The sequence below is a fragment of the Rattus rattus genome, chromosome 2 (genome assembly GCF_011064425.1).
Source record: "Rattus rattus isolate New Zealand chromosome 2, Rrattus_CSIRO_v1, whole genome shotgun sequence".
Classification (NCBI taxonomy): Eukaryota; Metazoa; Chordata; class Mammalia; order Rodentia; family Muridae; genus Rattus; species Rattus rattus.
The window spans coordinates 1711347-1729203 of NC_046155.1; the positions used below are offsets into that span (position 1 = coordinate 1711347).

At 49.4% G+C, this 17857-nt stretch overlaps 1 protein-coding gene across 1 annotated transcript; it reads left to right on the plus strand.

The window, feature by feature from the left end:
- Positions 1-766: 766 nt before the first annotated feature.
- LOC116890686 (solute carrier family 22 member 20) lies at positions 767-15689 on the plus strand. The gene is made up of 10 exons (XM_032891100.1): positions 767-1141; positions 1226-1329; positions 2160-2314; positions 3813-3981; positions 4658-4781; positions 5797-5912; positions 13279-13493; positions 14288-14396; positions 14494-14700; positions 15593-15689. The coding sequence occupies exons 1-10, from the start codon at positions 767-769 to the stop codon at positions 15687-15689; spliced, it is 1671 nt and encodes a 556-aa protein (XP_032746991.1).
- The last annotated feature ends 2168 nt before the right edge of the window (positions 15690-17857 follow it).

A 17857-nucleotide genomic window follows, 5' to 3' on the forward strand; every position in this document is an offset into this window, starting at 1 on the left:
TTATTTAAAAAAAATTAAATTTGAGAGTCAGGTGCACACCCTTAGGGAGGCAGAAACAGGCAGATCTCTGTGAGTCTGAGGCCAGCCTGGTCTACACAGGAATTTCCAGGACAGCAAGGGCTGTGCAGTGAGAGAGATCCTGTCTCAAAAAGAACAAAAACAAAATTAATTTTATGTATTTGTGTGTGTATACTCATGTGCACACACAGAAGTATGTGTGCATACATGTGTGCACGCACAGAGGCATGTGTGCACACACAAGTGCCATGGCACTTTGCAGAAGTCAGAGGTCAACCTCCGATGTCATTCCTGAGGAGCCATCCTTGACTTTTGGAGACAGGGTCTGTCCCTGGGAGCTGAGACTCACTGGTTAGGCATGGCTGTCTGTTCAGCAAGCCCCATGAATCTCTCTCTCTTCATGGGATTACAAGATCCTGCCACCATGGCCTTCGTTTTAAGTGAGTGCAGTTTTAATGCACACAAGGTACTGGAGCTGCTAACCCAGCTATCCTCTAGTGCCAACGCTCGGCTTTTCTAACTCAAGAGGAGATGGAGAGAGACTGGAGAAAGAGCCTGGGGAGTGGTACCCTGCAGGTGTAGGGGACACTTAGGCCTCCTGTGGGGTGTAACTGGATCCCTCTGAGCTGCAGTTTAGAGAAGGCCTGTGTGGTCTTGACCCCTGGCCTGATCCTCCACCTCCAGGTCCCCTCCCCTGCCTTTTTACATAAGGCCTGGGCAGGCTCCACCTAGGGTAGGGCCTTTGGCCATGGCCTTCACAGACCTGCTGGATGCCCTGGGCGGTGTGGGTCGCTTCCAGCTTGTCTATACAGCCTTGCTGCTGCTGCCCTGTGGGCTGCTGGCCTGCCACACCTTCCTACAGAACTTCACGGCTGCTGCGCCCCCTCACCACTGCCAGCATCCTGCCAACTACACAGAAGCTACCACCAATGACTCAGGAGCCTGGCTGAGGGCCACCATACCCCTGAACCAACATGGGGTCCCTGAGCCATGCCAGCGCTACACAGAGCCTCAGTGGGCCCTTCTGGAACCCAACACCTCCTCCCATGGAGTGGCCACAGAGGGCTGCAAGGATGGTTGGGTCTATGACCGAAGCATTTTCCCATCTACTATTGTGATGGAGGTCAGAGGTGGGTGGGTGGCTTGGGGGGGCTCGGAGGAGGCTACTGCCTAAGGACAAGGCTTAGCACTCCTCTCTCCCCAATAGTGGGACCTGGTGTGTGAGGCCCGCACCCTTCGTGACCTGGCTCAGTCCGTCTACATGTCTGGGGTGCTGGTGGGAGCTGCCTTGTTTGGTAGCCTTGCAGACAGGTGAGCCTTTGTGGAGGTCCTAGTCTGCCAGGGAACGCCCTTGAGTTCACCTATACTCTGTCTTTTCCTTATTCCTTCTGTTATTTGGGAATTTGGTTTTTTGTTTTGTTTTTTTTCTTTTTTTGTTGTTTTGGGGTTTTTTTTTGTTTTTGTTTTTGTTTTGTTTTGTTTTTCCAAGACAGGGCTTCTCTTAGTAGTCCTGACTGTCCTAGAACTCACTCTGTAGACCAGGCTGTCCTCGAACACACAGAGATCACTTGCCTCTGCCTTCCAAGTGCTGGAATTAAAGGCATACACCACCTGGCTATTCCTTCTTTTCTTTCCCTCCTCTTTTTGTGTGCATGTGTCTGTATGTGTCTAAATGCAATAGGGGTTTGGATGCGTGTGTGTGTGTGTGTGTGTGTGTGTGTGTGTGTGTGTGTGTGTGTGTGTGTGTGAGAGAGAGAGAGAGAGAGAGAGAGAGAGAGAGAGAATTTTTCTTTTAATTTTTTTTTTTTTTAACTTCTGATTCATCTGCCTCCACTTCCCAAATGCTAGGATTATAGGCATGGACCTCTTTTCAAACTCTCCTCCTTTCCCCAACAAAGACTAAGTCTCTCAGCCTCTGATACTCCACACATGTCCCTCTATCCCTATCAGCCTTGGCCAGCCATACTGGGGTCCAGGCAGTTGCATGTGGTATTTTGAGGGGTGGCTTCTACTGGGCATCTCATCTTCCCCTTGATTGCTTGGGTGTCCCCACCAAGGCACAAGTGTCAGACACGGGCTTTGCTTCCTTGGTGATGTCTAGCTGCCTTGGGATTCCCTAGCCCCTCACTCTTTGGGTTCAGGTTGGGTCGCAAGGCCCCGCTGGTCTGGTCGTACCTGCAACTGGCAGTTTCAGGGGCTGTCACAGCCTATGTGGGCTCCTTCAGTGCCTACTGCATCTTCCGGTTCCTGATGGGCATGACCTTCTCTGGCATCATCCTCAACTCCCTCTCCCTGGGTGAGTCCAGTCCAGGTGGGACCCAGAGGGGCTGGGGTCATGCAACAAGGGAATTACAACATCACAGGACAGCTTTTTGAATTTTGCTTTATTGTAATTCTCACCCAGAAACAGCAACTCAAAACCTCCTACCCAGAGGTCTGGATTTGGCAGACTGTGACCCTGGCAGCAGCAGGCAGTGGTGGCCTTTCTCGGGTCTGGGTTTCAGTTGACTAATCTGTGAGCTGAAAGGGCAGATTGATTTCATGAGAGTTACTCAACAGTACCTACTAATCATCTATGAGGTGCCAGGCTTACGTGGGGTCACGTAGGTGACTGGGACACAGGGATTAAGATAGGATGATGTCCAAGGGAGCCAGCTGTGTGGCTCACACCTGCAATCCCAGCTCTTGGGAAGTGGAAGCAAGAGGACCAGGAGTTCAAGACCATCCTCAGCTGGGTAGCAAGTTGGAGCTTGCGTAAGCCACATGAGTCTGTAAATAAAGGGTGGTGGGGAGTTCATACAATCAAATAACTCCAATCTGACAATCCGAACTCCTGAACCTTAGGGCAGGGTGCCGTAGTGCATTAATATAATCCCAGCACTCAGGAGGCAGAGGCAGGAGGATCACACATTTGAGGCCAGCCTGATCACCATAGAGAGTTTGAACTCCCGGGTGCTAACCAGATAGGAATGTCACCCTTCAGTGATAAGTGATAAGCTGGAGCCTGTAGGTGACCCTGGTGGAAGGCATTATGAAGCAATAGAGCCCACTCTGAACACAGGGCTCCCGCCTGCCTGTGCTGCTTTAAACGACTTAGTTTGCTTCTGAAGACGTCGCCAAGCTCAGACACTTCAGTTCTCCATAGGCAGGTGGGCCTTTGATTTCAAGATGGGAAAGGTGTTGGGTCCAGGGAACCAGGTGTACAGACCAGTACCCTTTCCCTGCCTTATCCAGCATTTGGACATCGGAAGGTGCTAAGCATATACTGGGACCTCAGATATCCAGTTCCAGCAGCCACCTTCTGGAAGGGTAGATGTCCCACCATAGCTTACAGCAAATGCCTGAGATTCATCAGCCTAGTTCATACCAAAATGGCCTCCATACGACACAAACGCGTATGCTCTTGTGTGCACACGCATTCACAGAAGGAGGGGGCATGCCACACTCTCAGGAAATTCAACCTTACAATGAAGACTTTTTGTTTGGTTGGTTTGGTTTGGTTTATTTGAGACAGGACAGCTCTGGATGTCCTGGAACTCACTTTGTAGACCAAGGCTGGCCTTGAACTCACAGAGATCTGCCTGCCTCTGTCTTCCAAGTGCTGGGATTAAAGGCTTGCACCAGCACCACCCGGCTACAATGAAGCCTTTTCAGAGTCTGGTGTCCTACAGCGAGTGCCCTGCCGTAGGCCACATAAGAATGTTGTCTGGGTAGATCTTGGTGTGGCCACAGCCATGAGGAAAGGGCGGGAGAATGAGGTAGCTGTGTGGTAGATGGCTGCCTTTCTTTCACAGTTGTAGAATGGATGCCGACCAGGGGCCGGACGGTGGCAGGCATCTTGCTGGGTTTCTCCTTCACCTTGGGTCAGCTCATCCTGGCTGGCGTGGCATACCTGATCCGCCCCTGGCGATGGCTGCAGTTTGCTGTGTCTGCTCCTTTCCTGGTCTTTTTCCTCTACTCTTGGTACGTGCAGCAGAGCGGGCTGGGCTGGGGCATGCGTCTGATAGGTGGAGGTGGCTCCTTGATAGGTGGAATGTAGAGTGTCTGCAATGAGCTGAACACAGAGAACAGGGGCATCATGAGGGCCACTGGTCCCAGGTGAATAGTTTAAGGAATCTTTGACCAGCCTCTTTCCGCGGCATGGGGCGATTTTGCCTGTATTAATTCCACTCTACTTCACAAAAACCCTTTGCATTTGTAAAGGGGGAACTGAAGTACAGCCCAGAGAGGGGCCATGATTTTTCAAGGCCATGCAGCTAGGGTAATGCAGATGCAATTCAATACCAAGTGTGTCTTTGTTTTAAGGACTCTTCAGTGATTCTCTGTATATGCTACAAAAGAAAAAAGAAAGAAAAAAAAGAAGGAAGGAAGGAAAGAAAGAAAGAGAAAAAAGAACAAAGAAAGAAAGAGAGAAAGGAAATGGGCAGGCAAGATGGCTCAGCCAGTAAAAGCATTTGACTTCAAGTTTAACAATTAGAATTCAATTTCTGGAACCCACATATATATATGGAAAACCTGTCTCAAAACAAAACAAATAACAACAAAGGGATGTGACTGGACCGCTGCCACCTGTCCTTAGGGTCTGGCAGAATGAAGGTGCGTTGGGATTGCAGGTGGAAATGATCCTTCTGTACCCCAGGTGGCTTCCAGAGTCGTCCCGATGGCTCCTCCTTCATGGCAAGGCCCAGCAAGCTGTGCAGAACCTACGGAAGGTGGCCATGATGAATGGCAGGAAGGTGGAAGGGGAAAGGCTGACTATAGAGGTGAGCGGATGTGAGGATGAAAGTCCGGGGTAGATTTTTGTGGGATGGACAGGGGGAGACAGGTGTGGTAGAGGTTTACCCCGAGATGAAGATAGAGATAGGTGGCCCCAGGGACTCGCTTGCCGGCCAGCCTAGCTGGAATGAGAAGTTCCAGGTTCAGTGACAAAACCTTGAACTTCAAAAAAAATTCTAAAAGAAATACACACATCATGGGGTATGGTGCTACAAGCCTTTAGTCCCAGCAATCAGGAGGCAGAGGAAGGTGGATCTCTGAGTTTAAAGCCAGCCTGGTCTACAAAGGGAGTTCCAGGACAGCCAGGGTTATACAGAGAAACCCTGCCTCAGAAAAAAGGAACACATACACAGAAAGCACAGAGGAGTGATTGTTAGCATTTGCCTCTGCACTCCTCCCGCATGTGAGTGCACCCATAAACATGAGGACACCCACACCATAGGAGGAGGAGGAGGAGGAAAAAGAAACAAAGGATTGGGGCCAGCGAGATGGCTCAGTGGGCTAAGCATGTGCTGCCCAGCCCGATGACCCAATCCTCAGTACCCACGCCATGGAAGGAGGGAACTGACTCCTAAAAGTTGTCCTCTGCCCTTCACATACATGCACACACATGTGCTCGCACACAAAGTAAATAAATGTAGCACAAAACTATAAAAAAGAGAGACATGGAGGTTTGGAGAGGTCTGGGACGTGGTGGGGCTGTGTTGGAGATGGAAGCCAGGCCATGCCCGTGCTATGCTAGCCCAGCGCTCTAACCTTCACTCCAGCCCAGCTTCCTTTAACCACTGTCTGATGCTGTGGTGAAGTTACTGGGAATTGAAGGAGAGCATCTGTGATGCCACAGAACCACAGGACTGTCGAGGGGTGTGTTGCAGCCCCCACTGCATCACAAAATCATGTAACAGTCTTTGGGGGCCTTAGTGAAGAGGCGGGTATGGCCAGATGTCATGGCAACAAACACGACGAAGCACTGATGCCCTGATCACACATTTCCTCTCCCAGGTGGTGAGCTCCTATATCCAGAATGAGTTTGCAAGTGTCCGCACCTCCAACTCCATCTTGGATCTCTTCAGAACGCCTGGCATCAGAAAGGTCACGTGCTGTCTCATGATGGTCTGGTAGGTGATGGCTCATACCGTTGACTTGAGGGGGGCACGTCCTTTCCGCTCTCATTAACAAACGTTGTCCTGATATCATCCTAACGTACATGGATTCAATCTTGTGTCATTTCCTTTCGGCACCTGGCCCTTAGGGCTGGGGAAACCGCTCAGTGGCTCAGAGCGCTTGCTCTGCGAGCATGAGGGCCTGACCTCAGATCACAGCCCCTGTGTAAAGAAGCGGAGCCTGGCCTGCTGTGCCTGTAACTCTAGGTCAAATGGACCTTAGGTTCAGCTAAAGGGAATAAAAGGCATCGAAGATAAAGATGCCCGATGCCCTCCTCACATGGAAAAGCACATCAGCACAGACGGATGCATACATAAGCAAAGGAGGTGTGCGCATACACATGTACACACACATACACCCACACATGCACACACACTCACACACATACACTCACATACCACACACACATACACACATACACACACTCACACACATTCACACACATACGCACTCATGCACACATGCACACATGCACACATACACACATACACACATACACACTCACACACATACCACACACATACACCACACACACACACACACACAGATACACACATTCACACATACACACACACATACACACACACATACACATACACACATACACACACACACACACCACACACACACCCACACCACACACACACCATACACACCCCACCACCCACACACACCCCACACCACCAAACACCACACACACACACCACCCATACCCACACACCACCCACACACACACCCACACCACACACACCACACACACACACCCACACAGCCACACACACCCTCGCATACACACACACCACACACACACACACACCACACACATGCACATACATACCACACACCCACACACCACACACACACCCACACCCACACCACACACCCCACACACCCCCCACACCCACCCCCCCACACACCCCACACCCCCCACACCCCCCACACACACCCACATACCACACACGCACATGCACATACACACTCACACACCACACACACACACACACACTCACACACACACACACACACACACACCACACACATACACACACACTCACACACATGCACATACACACTCACACACCACACACACTCACACATTCACATATACACACACAATTAAAAAGGTCGCCCCCAAGCTGGGTATGTTGGTGCACACCTTTAGTCCTAGCACTTGAGAGGCAGAGGTAGGGGAAGGGGGGACCTCTGAATTCCAAGGACAGCCTGGTCTACAAGGAGAAGCCTGAAAACAAAACAACAAAAAACAAAAGAAAACAAAACATAAAGGTCACCTCCCAGGGGCTGGAGAGATGGCCCAGGAGTTTAGAGCACTTACTGCTCTCACAGACGAGCCTGGCTCGACTGCTAGCACCTTCGTGCTGGCTCCAACGAATCTGACATCCACTTTCAGAGGAATCTAATGCCCTCTTCTGGCTTCTGAGGTTATCAGACACCCATGTGCTGTTCATGCATACATGGGGGCAAAACACTCATACATAATAATGTTGGTTGTTTTTTAGATCAAGGTTACAGCTGGCAGGGGGTGGGGTGGGGGGGGTAGTGCACCACTTTGATTCCAGTACTTAGGCAAGTGGATCTCTGTGAGTTCGAGGCCAGCTTGGTCTACAAAGCAAATTCCAGGACAGCCAGAGATATGCAGAGAAGCCCTGTCTCAAGACAACAACAACAAAACTAAGGTTACACCAGCCCCTGGTACTCTGTGGTGAATCAACATTGTAGATGAGACATGATGTTGATCTCAAGTGTTTACATTTGAGCAGAAGGTCTTACCTGTGCACGTGTGAGGCACATAAACTCACACAGATATACACATACATGCACGAACAAATAAAAACAAGTAAGCAGGGCTGGAGAAATGGCTCAGTGGTTAAGAGCTCTGGCTGCTCTTCCAGAGGTCCTGAGTTCAAAGAAATTTTTAAAAAATAACCAAGTAAACAAAACTTTTTTTTTAAAAAAATTTATTTATTTATTTATTTATTTATTTTATGCATATGAGTACACTGTAGCTGTCTTTAGACACCACAAAAGGCCATCAGATCCCGTTACAGATGGTTGTGAGCCACCATGTGGTTGCTGAGATTTGAACTCAGGGCCTCTGGAAAGCAGCCAGTGCTCTTAACCACTGAGCCATCTCTCCAATCCAAAAACACTAAAAAAAATAAACTAAAATAATAAACTAAGATAATAAATAATCACTTTAACAAATAAGTAATAAAAATTTATTACTAATGAGTAAATTGTTTATAATTTAACACATAAATAGAAAAAAGGGCCTGAAATTTAGCCCAGTGGTAGGGCACTGGCCCAGCATATACAAAGTGCTGGGGCCAATCCCTGAATGAAACAAAACAGAAAATCAGTCTCATTTATTACATAGACTGGGAGGGGCAGGTAGAAAACAGATGAGCATCCTTGGCCTGTCCTCTGCATTGCCTGGACATTAAATATTCAAAGCTGATACTTATGAGGCAGGAAGTCAGGCAGTGGTTACTGCAGGATGGGCCCGGTGAGGGTCCAAGTAAAGACACGGAGACGGGTTTCCATTTTTTTAGTGGCCGGACATTATGTTACCTGATTTGGGGACGTGTTCCCTGGGCTCTGAGAATAAAGTTTCCTGAGCTCTTGGAGATCCCAAGACCTCAAGGACGGACTTGTGTTGTAAGCCCAACCTGCGCGCGCCCCACCTCCACCTCTGCCACCTCGCCCCCATTCTTGGTGGAGCCTTCCCTCTGGCCCGCCCTCCTGCAGCGCCCTCTGGTGTCCTGCCACTTCCTCACTGTCCTACTTCTTGGAGAAACAAACCACCAACTCCAAACTGAGGTTGAAAGATCTCTTTTGGATCCTTCCAGAAAGAATTAGCGAAGACTTATTTTTGTTACGAGGCAGCAATCCACAGCTTAGGCAGAGGTGGTGCCGTGGGCCTTCGGAAAGGATTCTCCAAGCGTCCTGACCCCCTGAAGCCTCCTGACTTGTGTAATTTTGTTTTATACAGAAAATCTTGACCGTTTTCAGGGCTCCCTTGAAGCCCTGGGCCTCACCAGGCCCCATCTGGATCCAATTGTACCATTTCTGTGGTGTAGAGAGAGGCTCTCTAGGCTGGGCTGGGGTGGGAACAGGGACTTTTGGGGCCCCAGGAGGGCTAGGAGGATGAAAAGGGGGGAAGAGAGCTTGTCATTTTGCACAAATGTCTCCAAGCCCTGTTGTTTCCTTTTATGGTTAATTTCCAAGTTACAAAAACAATGCATACTCAATGTACAAAGGAGAAAGAAAGGGAGTAAGGGAGGGAGGGAGGGAGGGAGGGAGGGAAGGAAGGAAGGAAGGAAGGAAGGAAGGAAGGAAGGAAGGAAGGAAGGAAGGAAGGAAGAAAAGTAAAAGAAAGAAAGTTAGTTCCAGTGCTGGAGAGATGGCTATACAGCAAGTTCAAAGCCAAGTCTGGGCTACATGAGACCCTGCCTTAAAACAGGCAAGACTCTGAGGAGCTGTGGCTTGAGTTCTCAGCACCAGCATTTACTGATGGATCTCGAATCTGTTAGTGTCTCTAAACCTGTTTCCCATCAGTCATGTGACTTTTATAATACTAGCCATCACTCAGTTCTGTCATGAAGATAAGAGTGAATTACACAGAGGAGTTCCTGGGATGAAAGTGAACTTTCTCGGCTGGGTGTGGTTGAGTTTGCCTTTGATCCCAGTGCTACAATTAGACAATTAGAGGCAGGTGGATCTCTGAGATTTCAAGGTTAGCCTGGGCTACTCAGGGAGTGCTAGGCAAGTCAGGCTATGTAGTAGAACCCTATCTTAAAAGGAGGCAGGTGTGAGTGTGTGTGTGTGTGTGTGTGTGTGTGTGTGTGTGTGTGTGTGTGTGTAGATGGCTCAGTGGTTAAGAGTACTGGCTGTTCTTCCAAAGGACCTGGGTTCGTGGTAGCTCACAACTGTCTGTAATTCCAGTTCCAGGGGATCTGACAACCTCACCCACACACAGACATGCAGGTAAAACATCAATGCACATAAAAAACTAAAAACTAAAAATTTAAAAAGTTGTGTGCCAGAGAGAGAGAGAGAGAGAGAGAGAGAGAGAGAGAGAGAGAGAGAGAGAGAGAGAGAGAATATGAGCTCACTCTTGTTCTTCCCTGAAGATTGACCCCAGGGATGATAACACACATTGTGTGTTCCTTTCAAAACAGGTTAATACTCTGCTCTGCTACTTTTTCTTAAATTGACTTAATTATAGCTGAAATTCCAAAATTAAGTAAAGCCATAGCATATGGCAGATTTACAGTAAACATTTGATAAGTCAGTGAATAATGAGAAAATAAGGGAAGGAAGGTGAGAATTTTGTCAGGTACAGAAATGTCAGACAGAAAGGAATCATGGAGAATATTGTTTAGTCAATTCTCCCTGTGTTGGGATACAGCTTGACATGACTGCAGCCATCTTGGATGTGACACCCACCCCCTGTTTGCTAACCTCACACGTCCCCCAGCATGCATCAAACCTCGGTAGGCTAAGCAAACTTGACTGGGTAGTTGACCAAGTATTTAGTGCCAAGAACTGATAAAAAGGACTGTTTCTTAACTGACATTTGATCTGTAAATGTTTTTGAGACTATCCAAGTACATTCCAATTGGTCCCCATCCACCTTGGCATAGCTTACTGTATAAACCCTTTTCTCCTGCCCCTTGGCACCAAGACATGCGTCCATCTGCAGGTCCGTAGAAACTCGAAGCTTGCCAATCCTAGACTAGTCTGTCTCTTGGCATCTTCTGTCTTTGGTAGGTAGCCAATTCTTGCTCTCGCTCTCTCTCTCTCTCTCTCTCTCTCTCTCTCTCTCTCTGCCTCCCTCCCTCCCTCCCTTCCTCCCTCCCTCCCTCCCTCCCTCCCTCCAACCCCCTTTTGAGACATGGTCTTTCTGTATAGCCTTGGCTGTCCTGGAACTTGGTTGCCAATTCTCATACACCAGATTTTTTCCAGAACATTTCTAGTCCTGGTCCCACCTGATTGTCACTCCAGGTTGGTCATGGTCCAGTCTCTCTGGAAGGACCACTTCAGAAACAAAGCCATTTCTCACTCTCCCCTGGCAGTTGTACCAACAACATGCCCTCAGGGGTAGGGATGTACACCGGGTGGCTTTTTTTTTTTTGTGGTGTGTGTGTGTGTGTGTGTGTGTGTGTGTGTGTGTGTGTGTGTGACTGGGTGGCTTTTGTCTAGCTGTTCTTCAACTTTCTCAAAGGCCACACTTGCTATGATCTGGTTTTCCTGACTTACAGCATCATCTACCAAGCATCGATACCATGATGTCAGCCCAGGTCCTGATGTCAGCCTGGGTCCTGATGTCAGCCCAGGTCCTGATGTCAGCCCGGGTCCTGATGTCAGCCCGGGTCCCTGCACAGTGCTTATTCAAGGCTGAGCAGAAGGAATCTGTGTAGCTCAGCTCCTTGGCAGAGCCTTTGGGGAAAACGTCACTTGACAGAGCTCAGCTCTCTGCGGCTGTAGGGTGGATGTCTCTCTCCATGGCCCACTCTCAGCTCCGAGACCACCTACATCCTGGCCAGGTAGCAATCTCCATTTTAGTGGAGACCTCACTTCAGGTTGTTCTCTGTCTGGGAGAAGCAGCACACACCTGCAGCTTCAGCGATGGGGAAGTAGAGGCAGAAGAGTCAGAGGTTCGAGGCTAGCCTCTTAAAAATGACAAGCTGGAACCCAGCCTGGGCTCCATGAGACCCTGTCTCGTAAAACTGAAAAGACAATAAACTGTCTTAGGCTCTGAGTCTCCTCGTCCTTGACCTGTAGGCCCAGGCTTAAAGACCTGATGCGATTACAGCTTCTCTTACCCCACCCCCATTTATCTTCAAGCCCACTGACAGAAACCCTTCCTTACACACGCAGAATCCTTTCAAAACAACACCTAAGGTTGGTGTGCGGATACTAGGAGAGGGTTTGGGTAAACCCAGGACAGAAATGAGGAGGTCTGTGCTACACTTATACCCGTCCACTCCCATCTGTGTCTTCTTCGTTATTTCAGTTGATCGGGTTTTGTTTGTTTTTAGAGGTGGGATGGAGTTGAGACTGGGTTTCTCTGTGTAGCCCTGGCTGTCCTGGAACTCCATTTGTAGACCAAACTGGCCTCCAACTAGAGATCTGCCTGCATCTGCGTCCTAAATGCTGAGATTAAGGGCGTGCACCACCACCTGGCTTGGTTGGTTGGGTAAGACAGGATCCATCTGTAGCCCAGGCTGGCGTTGGACTGTGCTGCCTTGGGCTCTCCAGGGCTGGCATTGAACGCACATTGAAAGCACCTGCACCTACCAAAAGTACATGGTGCAGCTCGACAACCTTTCATGTCTGATCCAGAAAGAGAACACAACTAGGTCTTTGGCTCTTGCCTATAACCCCAGAATCTGGGAGGCTGAAGCAGGAGGATTGCTGTGAGATTTGAGCCAGCCTGGGCTACAGTGAGTTTCAGGCCAGCTTGAGCTATGATGCAAGAGACTGTCACAGAGAGAGAATGGGGAGAGGAGATCAAATGCAAATATCCTGTCTCAGAAAAATGAGGCAGTACTGAAAGATGGCCCTCAGTTAAATCTCTCAGCACTCTACCTCTACAACCTGCCAAGTTCCATCCCTGGGACCCAAGGTAGGAGGGAAACCCACTCCCCAAAAGCCATCCTCTGACCTCCACATGTGGTACAAGTGCACAGACAATAATAATTAATTTAAAAGAGAAAACAAGATGGAGAGCGATTGCGAGACAGCTGCTGTCAGTGTCTCCCTTCCATGCACATGTGCACACAGGTGAGTGCACACACATGCAGGAGTAGAGAGACACGTACACCACACAGTCAGTACGAAAATAGTAAGCAAAGACATAAATGAAGGTAAGGCTCTGAGACAAGATCTCACTATGTAACCCAGGCTGGTCTCAGTCTTGGGATCCTCCTGCCCCAGTCTTCCAAGTGCTGGGACCACAGGCACAGACTGGCATGAACTATATGGCTCCTGTGTTCTTTAACCTCTGTCTGTCCTCTTCTGTTTTGTCTGTTAGCACTGCTTTAATTCCAGCACTGAAGGTGTATTGACCGTGAAAACCAAAGGTCACCCTGAGCTCGGAGCCTGCTCAGGGGAGCGGGCGGTGAGACCAGGATGTAGTGCTCCAAAGTCTGGGACATGGGGGGCCAGAAGGTGCTGCCAAAGGGATTTAGACTCCCCGAGGGGAGAATCCCCACGCCACACATCCTGTATCCCTTGCCTCGAGCTCCAGACAGTGAGTTGTGGGGTGAAACGGGGCTATTCTGCTGCCTTTCCCAGGTTCTCTAACTCCGTGGCTTACTACGGCCTGGCCATGGACCTGCAGAAGTTCGGCCTCAGCATCTACCTGGTACAGGCTCTGTTTGGGATCATCGACATCCCAGCCATGCTGGTTGCCACCACCACTATGATTTATGTGGGACGACGGGCCACGGTGTCCTCCTTCCTCATGTTAGCTGGGCTCATGGTCATTGCCAACATGTTCGTGCCCGAGGGTGAGTTGCACTGCCCCCCCCCCGTAGTAGCCACATAGACACTAGACACAGGGTCCCAGACGTAGTGGGTGGCCCTCTGGAAGTGACCAGCAACACACTTATTATCCTAGCCCTTGGAAGGCTGAGGCAGGAGAAGCATCAGTTCTTGGCCAGCCTGGACTACAGACAAAGACCCTGTCTCAAAAGGGATAAAAGGAAACTTAAGCTGCCATGCCAGTGAGGAACTGGTATAACTGGTGCAGAGCTGCTCAGGTGTGGGTGTTTTGGGAAATCTCCTCAGCTGATACATTTCCAGCCAACACCAATGCAAAGCAGGCACCGTAATTTGTTTGACCACCTCGTGTGGGACATGTGAGTCAGGCGGGGTTCGCAGTCTATGAACAGCAGCAGGACAGACGTGTTAATGACACAGTAGCAGGAAGTTCTGACTGAGCACCAAACACTTGGTGGGTGACCTGTGTCCGCCTTATGAACTGGCGTGCAAAGCCGTGCTAGGATTTCCCTCACCGACAGGACCGAAGGGCTCAGAAATAGGATGTCACTTACCTTAGTCACCTACCTGGGTCACAGCTAAGGTCTGAATCTAAGCCTGACCCCTATTCCTGTCCTGTCTGCTCAGCAGGCTGTGGTGACAGAGGCAAATGAACGAGCAAGCAGTCAGATGGAGACAGGGCCTTACTGTGTAGCCCTGGCTGGCCCGGGACTCTGCTTATAGACCAGGCTGACCCCGTCTTCCATACCCCTGCTCCAGCCTCTGTGCCTCACAGCTCCGCCTCCCTCTTTGGCCTCTTTAGATCTGCAGACCCTGCGGACAGTGCAGGCAGCACTGGGCAAAGGCTGCCTGGCCAGCTCCTTCATCTGTGTGTATCTGTTCACAGGAGAACTCTATCCCACAGAGATCAGGTGGGTATGAGGAGTGGCGCCCACGCGGGGGTCCACTCTCCTCTCTGACTCTTCGGGGACACAGACCCAGCTGCTGATAGGTCTTCACTCCTCACAGGCAGATGGGCATGGGCTTTGCCTCTGTCAACGCCCGCCTCGGAGGCTTGGCGGCGCCCCTGATCACCACACTTGGCGAAATCAGTCCAGTTCTGCCGCCTGTATCCTTTGGTGCCACTTCAGTCTTGGCTGGAATGGCTGTCATCTGCTTCCTGACTGAGACCCGCAATGTGCCACTGGTGGAAACTATTGCTGCTATGGAGAGCAGGTGAGTGTCCTCTGGCACCATGGAGTGCGGCCCAAATCCACTACGGGCAACCAGAAATGCCTGGAAGTCATAGTAGTCTTCAATGCTATGCGTAAAAACTCACTTTCTGGGGGCTGGAGAAATAGTTCAACTGTAAGAGTACTGGCGGCTACTCTTCCAGAGGTCCTGAGTTCAATTCCCAGCAACCACATGGTAACTCACAACCAACTGTAATGGGATCTGATGCCCTCTTCTGGTGTGTCTGGAGACAGCTACATTGTATTTATATAAGATAGATAAATAAATCTTAAAAGAAAAAGAGGGAAAAAAACAACAACGATCCTCTATGCTGGCAATCAGAGCAGGTTCAACATGAAGAAAAAGCACAAGAATAAAGCTAGACCAGGAGACATAGGGAGGTTGGAGGGACTCAGGAGGCAACACAGTGGTAGAGCACCTGCTGAGAACACAGCAAACCCCGGCACCACGTAAACTTGCTATGGCAGTGCATGCTAAACAAGGATTTGTAAGGCAGAGGCAGGCGGACCTCTGTCAGTTCAAGGCCAGCCTGACCTACATAGTGAATTCCAAGCCAACCACAGATATCGAATGAGACAAACAAATGTTACAAACACAAACACAAACTGGAAAATGAATATTGAGCTTTTTCTAAAAATAAAACCTGTTAAGACTAGGCAGGTAGGGGTTGGGGATTTAGCTCAGTGGTAGAGCGCTTGCCCAGGAAGCGCAAGGCCCTGGGTTCGGTCCCCAGCTCCGAAAAAAAAAAGAACCAGGAAAAAAAAAAAAAGAACCAAGACTAGGCAGGTAAGTGGGCGGGTCAGGAAATGACTAAAACAAGAAGATATCTTAAGTTTCAAGAAGATAACCGAAGTTTCTATTTACCTTTGAGCAGAGTCAAAGAAGGCCGTTCCAAAAGAGACATGGAACAGAAGAATGAAGAAATTTCTCTTCAGCAGCTGGGGGCTTCTCCCCTCAAAGAAACCATTTAAGTTGCCAACCCTGACACCCAGCAGGCTGCAGCTCAGCCTGTGCTAGGAGCAAGCATCCAAGTCCTGCTAGGAGATCCTGGTGCAGAACTCCATGCAAAGCCAGAGGACAGCATGGACTTTGCTAAGGAGCCATACCTGAGCCCAAGCAGAATGTTCTGGAAGGGGAAGTGACCTACAGGGACCCAAGGAGGTCATGCTGTCCACTGCAATAAAAGCACCACTGTCCAGGGCCATCAGAGATGCTGGGTCTTTGCAAGGTCACAGTGACATCTGCATTCCCTGGTTTCCCTGGCCAATTTTCATGACCACCACCCCCACCCCTGAATTCCAGAATTCACTCTGCTCATTCCTTTAGAAAGCATGACCATTCCTTCACACATTATGGGAGAAAAGCTCATTTTTCCTGGGGTGTGGTGGAGGGATGGACAGTGTGTCTCCACAGGGGTGACACAGGTAGGGCGTCTTGTCTACAGTGGGCCTTGCAGTTGGTGTAACTGTTCATGAGCCAACAGTGAGACTACAGTTAGGAATGGCCTTACCCTGTTGTTTATAGTCAAAGCACTAACACTGTGCAGAAGTGGGATCCAGCCCAGTTTCCCAAAAGTCATAAAAGAGGCACGTCCCTGCCACTCACAGCTTTCCTCTGCGCTCAGGTCAGCATACAGTCCAGACTTTGGACACATTCCTATATCCTTGACCTGGAATTTGCTTTGTAGACCAGGCTGGCCTTGAACTCACAGAGATCTGCCTGCCTCTGCCTTCCAAATGCTGGGATTAAAGGTGTGTGTGGCACCTTGCCTGGCTGTGTTTTAATCTTTCTTGTGTTCCTAAAGACTCTGAATCTCTGAAAGTATGGCAGCCATCCAGACATGGAGGACATGAGTTCAAGACACTGTCTGGCCCAGGGGAATCTCAAAAACTCTGACCTGAGTGCACAGAACAAATCCCTTCAGGGTAGCAGGTTAGACCACTGAGCATGATCCCCTCCCAGGTTCTATGAGTCAGGAAGGCATAGGACCTTGGTGGCACATTTCTGGTTCAGGGACTTTACTGAGCCTGCTTTACATTGCCTGGATCTGCTTTACAACTGCCTCACTCCTGCTCCAGGGGCTCTGGTGCCCTCTTCTGGCCTCTTTAAACACTGCACTCACACACACACACACACACACACACACACACTCACACACACACACACACACACCACACAAACACACACTCACACACACACACTCACACCACACACACACACACTCACACCACACACACACACACTCACACCACACACACACACACACATACCCCACACATACACACACATACTCACATACACATACTCACACACTCACACACACACACTCACACTCACACTACATTCACACACATAATTAAAATTTTAAAATCACCCATGGTCATTTGCACCATAAAATGAGTTATTAAGACTTGTTCCTGGTAAGAGGAAGGAAGAGGACCCTATATTTCAAAGAGGGGGGTTTCAAAGAATCATATTTTTAAGCCATTATGACAGAAATATATAATTAATTCTTTGAAAGCTGCTGTAGCGGCACACATCCATAATCCCAGCACTCAGGAGGTAGAGGAAGGAGGATCAGGAGCTCACAGTTCCATAGAGAGTTCCAGCCCAGCCTAGGCTATAAGAGACCCTGTCTCAAAACTAAGAAAAGAGACAATGTGGAAACCAGGCACAGAGCACATGCTTGAGGGCCCAGCTGTTTGAGCACAGCTGTAATCCCAGCATTTGGGAGGCCTGAGGTAGGAGAGTTACAGGTTTGAGGCCAGGGTGGGCTACATGGTGAGTCCCTGTGTGAGACACAAAGATCGAAACAGAACTTACCTAAAGGGCAGGGAAAGTCACCTCGTCAGTGTGCTGGAAAGACCTACGCTTCATTTCTTCAACACTTCCAACACATTCAGAAAACCATCATTTTGAACATGTCACTAGTGCAAACTTTTTTTTTTTGAGACAGAAACTTACTGTATAGGTCCTGGATGGCCTGGACTTTGCTAAGTAGAAGCTGCCCTTGAACACTGATGAAGGTCTAGGAGGTTCTCGAGAGCGGAGACCAGCACTCACAGTGCCGGAAGTTCAAAGTCATTGTGAGCCACGCAAACACACAGTCTCCAGTTCTCTTGCCAAAGGGTATCATATC

What these genes read in the sequence shown, in the direction of transcription:
- LOC116890686 (XM_032891100.1), top strand. Translation starts at nt 767, where the DNA reads ATGGCCTTCACAGACCTGCTGGATGCCCTGGGCGGTGTGGGTCGCTTC. An exon ending in CATCTACTATTGTGATGGAG is followed by an intron (nt 1,142 to 1,225) that starts GTCAGAGGTGGG and finishes TCTCCCCAATAG; the next exon opens with TGGGACCTGGTGTGTGAGGC. An exon ending in CAACATGTTCGTGCCCGAGG is followed by an intron (nt 13,494 to 14,287) that starts GTGAGTTGCACT and finishes TGGCCTCTTTAG; the next exon opens with ATCTGCAGACCCTGCGGACA.